At 36.0% G+C, this 11,682-nt stretch overlaps 1 protein-coding gene across 1 annotated transcript; it reads right to left on the minus strand.

The window, feature by feature from the left end:
* Nucleotides 1-1,196: 1,196 nt before the first annotated feature.
* On the minus strand, nt 1,197-4,473 carry Znf475 (zinc finger protein 475). The gene is made up of 2 exons (XM_078048413.1): nt 4,294-4,473; nt 1,197-1,364 (listed from the first exon to the last, which is right to left on the minus strand). Exons 1-2 carry the CDS (start codon nt 4,466-4,468, stop codon nt 1,213-1,215), a joined length of 327 nt encoding a protein of 108 aa, XP_077904539.1. The 5' UTR covers nt 4,469-4,473; the 3' UTR covers nt 1,197-1,212.
* Between the last annotated feature and the right edge of the window lie 7,209 nt (nt 4,474-11,682).

Genomic DNA, 11,682 nt, shown 5'->3' on the forward strand with positions numbered 1-11,682 from the left:
CTTTGGAGCAGGCAGGAAAAACAGAACAATTAGCACAATTATCCTAACCCAACCCTGTGTAATAAGTAGATGTATGACCAAAATATTAGGTTGAATGACTTTGCCTGTATAATTTGGAGCTGATTATGCTGTGTAAGGTCATGGATGCAAGGCTTGCAAGAACCCAGTGGATCCAGAATGGCCCTGAAATTCAGCCATAAAATGAACAAAGATCTTAAGCAAGACTGCTGGGAGTCCATGCCATGCCATGATGCCTGGGGGAGCAGCATTTCCTGGACAGAGCACCTCCCTGGCCCTGGCCTTCTCCCAGGACAGCCCTGCCTGGATGAATACACATTCAAGAGCTGTAAAATACAGAGCACTTTCACAACCCAATTACTGTGCATGGGACTTGGGTGGGGAGGCCTAAAATTTCCTGGCAGACTTTTAGACCTCAACAATGAAACACCTATAAGCCCCTATGAGGGCAAAAAGAGCTCTTGCTAGACTTCTTCTAAGGGAGGCAGGAGCTGGCTTCCACCCATTGTGATGAATTGTACTGCAGCATCTCCTGCCAATGAGGGTGACACTGGCTAGGAAATCTCCAAAGCATTCCTTGCCATTATCAAGGGAATGTGAGTTAGATATGGTCCCTATACTTCAAGTCCTCAGCGTTTTTTTGAAAATGTCTGTTTTGTTGAAGGATTTCAAGGAAAAAAGAAACTCGATGTCAAAATGTCCCTGGATCAGAAGGCATAGGGATAGGAAGAAATCCAGTTCTTGCTGGGACTGAAGGAATTGCCTCCAGTTGCCCTCAAAGCCTCTGTTGGCTTAACAATCATCCTAATTGTGAAGTTCAAAATCTTGTTCAGGAAAGTAGAATGCAGGCAAAATAGCAACGATGGGCTCAGACATTTCCTTTAGATAAAAATTGCAGCTCTGATAAAAAACAGCTCGCTTGTAATTCTGCCTGACAAAAGTGTGAAACGGTCCCCAGTGTACGTAAGCACATGCAGCTGCTTGTTAAAGCCAAAGCACTTGCCCCATCCCATAATGGTGGTCAAACACTCTCACACCAAAGCACCGGGCTGGGCCTCCCCAGCTGGGCTAGCATTTAGTCAACTTCAGTTTTGTATGTTCCCTCTTTTCACCTCCTTTTTCTCCTTCCCACTCTAGCCCAGTTTGGTTCAAAGGGATTAATTCCTGTAACACTCCAGTGGAGAGAAAAAGGCTTTACTTGGCGGCTTTGGGTTTACAAGATCGCTGGTGAACAATCAGTCTGTCTGGCAGGAAGGTACGCCCACAAATATTGCAGGGAACCAACTGGCTCTGGGCACTTGTCCAAGCAGCTTCATTTAAAGCATCAAGATCATAGAAACCTTTGGCTGGAAAGTTAAAGAAAAAGAGAAAGAAAAAAATGAAAAAAATAATAATAATAAAAAAGAAAGAAAAGAGGGGGGAAACAGTAAAATGAATTAGTTTTCATTCTGGAGAACCATATTCTACTTTTTATGGAAAATATGTTCAGGAAATACCTGTTGACTGAGGTTTTTAAATAAATCATATGACTTTTGCCAAAAATAAATAAATAAATAAAGAGCACTGCTTGCTGTTTCAAGGGTTGAGTCAAGTTAGCCATGAACCAGAGGTTTTTTACTCTTTGGATGTAAAAAGGGGAAGACAATGTTTTATGTGTTATGATATGCATTCTTCACTAATTATTAACATCTTTGCTTACATATTATTATCTTGCAAATATAACTTTTGGCTTTCTTTCAGCTGACTCTAAATATAAACTTACAGCGGTAAAAGGACATGTATTTGTATTTTCCTTCTATAATCCTTTAGTGGAATGTTTTTGGAGGCCAAAATTGGACAATTGAGAGTGAATTTAAGATGAATTATACCCTAAAAATTTATCATCTTTTCATAGCTGTGAACTTAGAGATTCTTTAATTAAATGAAGAATGAAAATAGAATTCTTAATCTGATGAAAAGAAGTGTTCTTAAGAAAACAAAGTAGACAGTTGGAGAAATATAGAATCTTCATTGGCAGAGCATAGCGGAAAAAGGCATATGGCTTTATTTTGAGAAACAATGTGGGATTTAGCTTTAATAAGCCTTATTCAAATAGAGTGACTTTGGTACATTAAATTGACTATGTCTTAGAATCATCCAAAATAGACCCCCAAAATTTAGCCAAGCACTCAAAAATGTATTACTCAGTTTTTATCACTGGCAAGGCACATATTACTTCATTAAAGCCTACACAATCTCATATGATTTCTATCTAGTGGTTCACACAAACATAACAAACCTTAGATTCTTAACATGCTTTCTCCTAACGTTCTTTGTTTTTTTGCTCCATGGGAATTTTAAACCCCCAAACAACCTAGTATTTCTCCTTTGGATAAAGAAAATATTAATTTCTATTTGGATAAAGAAAATATTACTTTCTATGTAGGATATAAACGTGTGTTTTGAGTGCTTTGAAAACTCTTTGAGAAAAGGACTGCACTGACTTTCTTATTACTCATATGAGTTTTAATACAGACTAAAAAATTCCAGAGTAGTCATTGATTCTAACTTGAAGGTGATTCATCACATTTCTAAATGTTTTTGCATGGTGCTTTGACTCTGGATCTGGAGGCAAGGGTCATTTGAACTCTACGAAAAAGTCCATGAGTGGAGAACAGTGATGTGCATTCTATTTACCTAGGGATGAAGAGCACCTTCAGAGATAATAGTAGCATAGGATCAAGAGAAAAACTTCAGGGAAGTAAAATTATAGGATCTCCTTTTTCTGTCATAAGCAACAACAAGATAGTATCCCACCAGGGCTTTTGAGTCACCATTCTTCTTACTTCTTTTAGTTTTTGGATAATTATGGTCAGCACAGAAAATGGTAAAGATCAGAAGGATAGGAAATAGATTTTGACACTGAGAGTGAATTTAAGATGAGAATTGTTGGGAAGAGATTTTCAAGAAGGTAAACAATCTGGCTGTGGGCAAGTGTTCTACCTTCTATAGGTGGATGTTTTCATCTTGAGCTCTTTTGCCACCTGTCTGCAAGGACTGTGGATAGTTCCATTCTAGCAGCAGCTAGAACTTTATTACGACAATCTAGATTTTGCTCCGTGGGTTGTTATAAACTCTCCTTGACTCACATCTTAACAGGAATGTTGGACTAGCTGACACTAAAATGACCTCCAAGGTACCTTTTAGCACTTGCACATCTATAGATACAAAGGAGAATAAATGAACTAAAAGATACTCTTCTTGGGGCTGGGGATGTGGCTCAAGCGGCTGCCTGCTTGCCTGGCATGTGTGGGTGGCCTGGGTTCCATCCTCAGCACCACATACAAAACAAAGATGTTGTGTCCGCCGAAAACTAAAAAATAAATATTAAAATTCTCTCTCTCTCTCTCTCTCTCTCTCTCTCTCTCTCTTAAAAAAAAGATACTCCTCTTAAAACCAAAAATTTCCTTTGAAGAGAATGAGGAGTGTAACTGAGAAAACAACAATGGTGGAAATATGGTGAGTCTGAGCTCATATGGCAAAAATATTCTATAACTATTCTATAACATCCTAAATGAGTAAATATGAGGTTCTGTGACAAAGTCGCACGTGACAATTTCATTTGGTTTGCACAGTGCTTCACAAATTATTAATTGCACACATTTTAAAAATGTGGATATTTTGTATGAATGTCTACATTCCCAGTTTCTTTAGTATTACTGATAGATATGGCCACATTGGGCTAAATTTCTTAATGATAGCCCCAGCTGTTCCTGGGCAGCTGCTATTTCCTTTGGAGAGAGCTGATGCTCTCCAGCTCACCACAGTCCCCACCTTTCCTTTTCTTCATTTTTTCCTTCCCCTACACACAGACCCATTAATTAATTTGTAACCTGACGATAGCGGATCCTGTAAGCACTTAAATTTGTTATCCCTGCTCTGCACAGACACGTTCATATGTAAAATCAGGACTCTAGATTCACCAAAGGTTTTTAAGCTTTCTGTTTTTTAAGTGTTATGTGTGATAATATATGAAACTAACTCTTGGAAAATATAGTAAATTCCAGCGGGTTCCTCTCATGCAGTCTTGCCAGGACATAGTGTCTTTATGTCTCAGCATCTGAAGACAACCCTTTGCACGGGCATTCCACTGCTGTTTTTCCTATTTGGCTGAAGCCAAGGCAGTAAATGTTGCTGATTTTAGGTGTTTGAACAATTAAAAAAGAATACCTCTACTTATAAGATTTTAAAGAGAGAAGTCTCCCGTCTTGTACTCAAGTCACTCTAAGGACTTACCAGTAATGGTCCTGATTTCTGGTTTCTTTGGTTCTGGTCTCCTTAGCTCTTTAGGCAACAAGTTGTTTTCATTATGCCACTTTTTCAGGCATTGTGGCTCATGGATGCTAATAGATTTGGTTCCATATTCACGACCACAAATATAACAAACAACTGTTCGTGGACACTTTATCATTGTTGGCTGCAAATAATATGAAATCTGTTAGATAAAGTTTATAGTTGAAAATTATATTTTAAAACATAGTATATTCAAGGTGGCTGGGGTATGGCTCAGAGGTAAAGCCCTTATCTCCCACAAGTGAGGCACTGGGTTCGATCCTCAGCACCACATAATATATAAACAAAATAAAGACACTGCATCAATGTACAACTATACACATATATAGTATATTCAAATTAGCTGGAAAATCAATATTATTTCTGAAAATTTCCAACCACAGTGGTGAATTTAACATTTTCTGGTAACTAAGGAACCAAACTATATTCTGAGTATATGTGACTTTGGAAGGAAATAAAAAAGAGGCAACCAGAATTCTCCATATTGGAACTATATAACGTAATTCCTCATTTATCGAATATTAGTTGCCTTGACATCTGAGTCACAATGCTGGGAGAATACCAAGTCAAGCAAGAATTCTTCTTTCAGTGACATTGGTTCTCATATGTCCATATGCCTGAAAAATACAGTGCCATTAGAGAGTTTAAAATAACAGTTCTGCCCAAACATCTCATATTGCTTGTGTTTCTCTGTCCTTTTTCATCTGGAGCAAACTGTCACTGGCAAGACTATTAATCAATAATAGATGAGAGTTGGTGGATAAATACCCATGTTCTTCACTAAGTCTGAGTCCAGCTTTCCAGAAGTTCCCAGTGAGATTGTACCACAGTTTCTCAGTACCTACTATAATATCTCTTTCATCTCTCTCCTCTTGTTTCTTTTTCCTTTTTTTTTTTTTTTCAGTTTTTGGTGGTGGTGGTGCTGGGGATTGAACCTAGGGCTTTGTGCATGGAAGGCAAGCACTCTACCAACTGAGCTATATCCCCAGCCCAGCCCCCTTTTCCTCTTGATTCTTTTTTTTTAATCATTTTATTTATTTTATTTTATTTTTTATTGGTTGTTCACAACATTACAAAGCTCTTGACATATCATATTTTATACATTAGATTAAGATAGGAAAGGTAGCAGAATACAACAGTTACTAATAGGGCATTATGTAAAATTGTGGATGAGTAACCGACGTGATTCTGCAATCTGCATTTGGGGTAAAAATCCTCTTGATTCTTTACTGGGGTATCCTGGATCTCTTTCCAAATGAACTACTTGAACTCAAATCCTTTTCTTAGTTTTGGGGGAACCAAACTCAAGTTCCCCCAGACTTGGTTTCTGGGGGAACCAAGTCTAAGTGAAAATTATAAAATTCCGTAAAGAATTTCTTGCTTCTTTTTTGAATACAAAAAGGCACAATAAACAATGATCCTAACTGAAACAATGAGAACAAATCATATAGCCTACAGAATCATAAGCTTTAAGCCCACTGGAGACTCAAAGTTGTGATGTCAGGAGAAGAAATAAAACACTAAAATAGCAGGCTTAAACATATCAGTAATTCAAATAAATATAAATGGCTCTAAAGAGCACAATTAAAATACACAGATTGCCAGATTGGATAAAAAAGAAAAAAAGCAAGACTCAACTCTTGTGCTGTTTACAAGAAATACATTTTATGCACATAAAGATGCAAATAGCAAATAAATGAACAAATAAATAGAGAGATGCAAATAGGATACAAACAAAAGAATAGAGAAAACAGTCCATATAGTCTATGTAAACACTAAGCGAAAGAAAGTTGGTGTGACTATGTTAATAAAATGTGGTTGGAGTTCAGAGGATAGAAAAATTTCTTTCAGTTGTGAAGATCAGGGAAAAGTTCAAAAAGGTAGCGTTTGAAAAATACATAGAATTTAGACCAAAAAGACTGGGAAGGATGAAGAAAGCTTTTAGGGACATGCAGAGCCTCAGGGCCAGTAATCAGAAGGTGAGTCTAGAGACAACAATTTGCTAGCCTGATGTTCAGTGCAGCATTGGGAACTAGAAATAGGTATAGAACAGCTGTGCTGTGAACAACCATAAATGCCACACTAACGTCTGTATTTTATTTTGTAAATTATAAGAAGTTATTAAACAGGAAATAAAGTATAACTGTGTGCCTCAAGAAAGTTAGTTTGTTGGGGTGGGGTCATATTAGTGGTAGAGCTCTTGCCTAGCATGTGTGAGGCACTGGGTTCAATTCTCAGCACCACATTTAAATACATAAAATAATGGTCCATTGACAACTTAAAAAAATAAAAGAAAAAAGTTTGTCTGCTCAGGGCTAATAGGACAGCATATTTATGAGAGTCTGGGCATTCATGGCTCAGGAAGTAAGAAAATAGTATGTCCAAGAAAATGTCAATATTTTATTTTGATGATGGGGAAGTTGGTGATGTCATTTACAGAAGAGGAGACAACAGAAAAGGCAGTTTGGTAAAAGAGAAAAACATTGATTCTGTTCTGGACCTGTGGAGTTTGATATCCTAGTAGAATTTAATGTGAATAAATTCAGCCAAAACAGGAAATGTAGGCCTTCAATTCAGGATTAATGGATTTTGGAACTATTCACACAGAAAAAGATGTTTAAAACAGGAAAATTCCAGAAAAAGATGGCATTATAGAAAGCATACAGAGAAAAATTCCTGGTAGGATAACTGTAATAAAGATATTGAGACAAAGGATGTTGCAGGTAGAAAACAGTTTCAAGTTTGCAGTAAAGAAACAGGGCATGGACAAAAAAATATTGCTCAGAATTCTGGAAATACTTTCTGGTTTCCGGAAAGATGTTGTCATCCACTCTGTCAAATAGTACAAAAAGTAATGGGTAGCTGAGAAAAGGATATTAGATTATATGTCAGCATCCTTTGAGTTTGGATCCAATGGAGTGGTAAGGGTAAAGACTACATTGTGAGGAATCAAAAATTAAGTCAAGGAAAGAAGAAGCACATTATAAGAAAGGATAAAAATGTCACAATGAAATCATTATTTTGTACAATTAATATGCACTAATCATTATAATAATGATTTTTAAAAGTTTGCAGAAAGGAAACTTGAGTAGAATTGAAGAAACATCACTTTTGTTGGTTGTAGATGTCTTAGGCAGAGACAACAGATCCAAGAGAAAATTGGGTAATTTATAGAGAAAGATCCCAGAGAAGGGAGAGGGGAAGATGGAATCAAGGGCATAACTGGAGGAGCTGAGAGTAACTGATGAAGATCACATAGATGAACATGACCTTCTACAGTATGAAGCAAACTATCTTCAAAGAATGAAGAGATTCCTACTCTGGGAATAGAATAGTGAAATATGATGTGGTTAGACATCTTGGGAATTTGATAGTGATTCAATTAGGAAAAACTACTTACCAATTAATGTAAAAGACCTGGTTAAGGAAACTGCAAGAAATTTCAGAGGAGTTAAATGACCTCTTCAGTATACTCTTTAGTAGCACCAGGAGGCAAGAAAACAGAAACAAATTAAATTGATGCTATAGTCCCCTTTGGGGGAATAAAACATGGTAAAATGTGTATGTTTTAGAATCAACCTGCTCTTAACTACGACTACTGGGAATTACTTCTTTGAAATGAAGGAAGCACAGAGTAAGAGCAAGATCAAAATCAGAAGGAAACACAGTACAGCTTTTTGCCTACCAGAAATAAAAACAGATTCTGAGTAAATACATAATTAACATAGACCAAGCAAAGTGAAAATCGGAGTTACCTCCTAAATGATCCAAGTTTTCTTAAAAAGCATATTATTTGAGGTAGAATATTTTTATTCTATAGTAAATTATGCCAATAAAACGATAAACTATCTACACTAATCAGAATAACTAAATAGTTGTTTATCTTTTTTGTGTTTTTGCCATATATCAGGGTCTAACTCTTGAAAAGTAACTTGAATAGCACTTGGGGAATTCAAGATCTAAGAGAATATATAAAGTGTAAGCAATAATTTTTAAGTTATTGGAACTTGCAGCTGTAAGTTCCCTACTAATTTTTAGATGTTTATTTACTTGAAAGGTTAATTTAATGCATATTTTTTTTCATTGAAAAATGAAGAGTTATTCTTTCTACTTTGAGAATAGCGAATTAAAATTCTACATGGAAAATATGAGCCAGATCCAGTATTTAACCAAGCATATAAGCAAAACAAATGACATGGGTCATGAGTGAAGACATTCGTGTCAATTTGTCAGAAATTTTCCCCTGGAAGGGAAAGTTAGAAGAAAACAGGCAGAAACAGGCCAGAAGACATGCACAGAACAACTGAAGGGGATGTGAGAGAAAATTAATACCATAAAGGGGCTGAGATATCCTATATTATATTTTCCAAAGCTTCCCCTATGCTCAATATTTGTGGATGAACTTCAGCTGAACCTGCCACATATGGCATGTTATTGAGTCTCGAACATCTTACTTCTAAGCTCTGTTCAGGGAAGTGCAAAAACAACACAGCTATAACTGAAAAGAAAAATGTATCCCCATGGGTCTGAACAGAGAGATAGATAACCTATTTTATTTTTTCATTAGTTTTACCTTGTTAGCCTGAAACTCCTAGGGAAAGCTGAGCAATCTCAGGCATATGTGGCTATTGCCACTACCCTAACTGCTCGGGTTTTACTATTTAAGGTCTTTCCTTTAGTGTTTTCAGAAAGAAGTGGATGTATAGGAGATGGGAAGGATGAACAGGAAGAAGAGACCCTGCTCTGGCAGAACCAACAGCGAGTCCTCTCTTGGCTAATGTACACTTCAATAACTTCAGTGACATGGCTTAACAGAGCAAGCCAAGGGCGGTAGAAAATCAGCCTAGAGGGTTATATGAGGACATGAAGCTCTGTCCATATGGGGCTTGCTGGAGTCAGCCACCTTCAGGAAAGTGTAATCAAAGGAAGGTGAAGAAGAAGTCAGCAAGTCTAAAGTTTCTGCAGAACAAAGGATTAGATTAAGTTTTCCTATCAACATTTCAAATAATATTTGTAGCATTACTTGTTAATATCAGGGTGAAAGGCTTTCTCTTTTAAAAAAGTTAATCATTAAATCTACATAGTGCTGTTTCAGGTGTGAACTGTTCTCTGGGGGATGAGGAAATGTCTCTGCACACATTAAGTCTGCTAGGGTGCATCACAATTTTGCTTATGTTCTTTTAGTTTCCTGGAAAAGTCGTTTCAGGCTGGATAGAGACAGAGGCACAAGAACACTTTGGGGGAAGCTTTCGGATGTGTGTAGTTCTTTTAACTTGAATCCACTAACTTTTCATATGTTTTCAATCATTTTGCTGGCCACTATTGGAATTATCATATTATTTTTCAAGCAGAATCTTTTTCTTTTTGTTAATGTCTTTTCTCTTTTGGGAGCACCGCATGTTCAATGTTTTAGGTCAAGTCTGTGTGACACAAAAGAAAGTAAACTCTTCACAAGTTTTCTCCTAATCAGAGCGAATGACTTGTCATCCATTCATTCATTTTTTACTATTTTCATAGTTGTTACACTACTTTGAACACAAAAGGGAGAAAATAAGGACCATGAAAAGAGAGTGGATTGGGGGAGAACCTTAAGAGAAGTATTGATAGGAGAGAAATGAACACCATTGTTCTAGAAAACCTAGACTAGGATGCTTATTTCAAATAGTTTCAAATATCTCCTGATGACTTCTCTGATAGCTCAGCCTAAATGGAAACTATGGAAGGAATCAACCTAAAAAATTAAGGGAACATATAAAGTATGGATAACAATTGGTCAGAAGGAGAAAGCAACACTAATACTATTGTCTAACACTAATAGTATTTCATGAGTCTTCATGAAATAGGTATTAAAAACTAAAACGGGAGTTGTTACAGAATATCAATTTGTTCTACAATAAACAATAGGTCAACTTAATAGCATAAAAGTATAGTTGATGTATGATGTTATTTACAGGGCACTTGAGAGAGCCTGGTTCAAGGATGTAACTTTTTAGAGTGTTTTTTTTTTAATTTCCTATGAAATGAAAATTGGTAAATAATGTTTGTGGTGTAAGAGGATCATTTGAAAGTCTGATAAATGTTATAGTAATCACCCTAGAAAAAAATGAACATGTGTACAGAATTGTGGATATGATTTCAATAGATTGGTGGACACCCCAAATCCATCCATCAGCCCCAGAAAGTGAGCTACTGAGCCTTTAGATCCTTTGTTTAAGGAGCCATTTAACACTATTTAAATGCCTTAAAAATACTAACTTCAAGCATTCAATAATTTAGGGAGCATGCTGCCACTGACTTTAGAGTGATTCCAGGTACTGATTTGTCTAGAATAGTTCTTATTATACTATTATCTTGGCTAAGTCCTTCTTTGACTCTCTAAAATGTCTCTTCTTAGTCAGCAAATTACATAGTAATCCTACCTCTGATTCCCTTTGAACAACATCAATTAACAATAGCAATCAAGGGATGAAACAAAATAAAAAATTCTCAAAAGAATAGAAGATGACTAAAAGACTAGCAATTAATCCATTTCAATGTATAAGTAAGGCAAAATAACTACAGAAATTTAAGTTTGAGAAAGGAATATAAAATGAGTATACCTTGACAAATGATAATTTAATTATACAAAGTGGTAAGTGAAGAAGAGCTATAAAGAAGTTAATGACACTAAATTTCTCAATCTTTCATGTCAGTCAATTAAAGCAATGTAAAATTAAACTATGGAAGTAAGTTTTTGAAATTTTATAATAACCATTGTCATTTTTATAAGAATAATGAAATAATAAAGGATATCAACTCTAGAGTCAAAACTTAAGCAGGGATCAAGGAAGAAAATCAGTTCAAAAGGTAAAAGCAAGTGCAGCCTCAATTGCTTCCTAAAAAGTCTTTTAAGTAACTCTGAACAGATATTAAAAGATTATGTATATAATACAGCTAAATAGAATGAATTTGTAGTTGGAATTAGAATATTAAGAATGAATACAGCTTTGCTAGAATAAGATAAAAGTATAATGCTCTGGGTAAGGTTAAAAAAAATAAAATATATATTTGGACTCTGCTCCCAGATCCTGACAAAGAGCTGCCAAAACCTTTGCAATTCCCTGAGTGAAAGAGGTAATAGGAGTTTCTTTGTTATATTTGTTCTTAATCCTGGTTCCTGAAACAAGAGCTTCTAAGACCCTTAGAGTATATGAGTAGTAAAAAAAAAAGTTTTTTTTATGCTAATGAGATGACTGGTAGCCCTAGGAAGTTTCAGGATGGTAGCTTGTTGCAAGAAAGACCAAGACATTTTCAGAGGGCTGAAACTTTTAACCCCACCCCCTGACCTCTAAA

This window comes from Ictidomys tridecemlineatus, chromosome 1, assembly GCF_052094955.1.
Source record: "Ictidomys tridecemlineatus isolate mIctTri1 chromosome 1, mIctTri1.hap1, whole genome shotgun sequence".
NCBI classification, from domain to species: Eukaryota; Metazoa; Chordata; class Mammalia; order Rodentia; family Sciuridae; genus Ictidomys; species Ictidomys tridecemlineatus.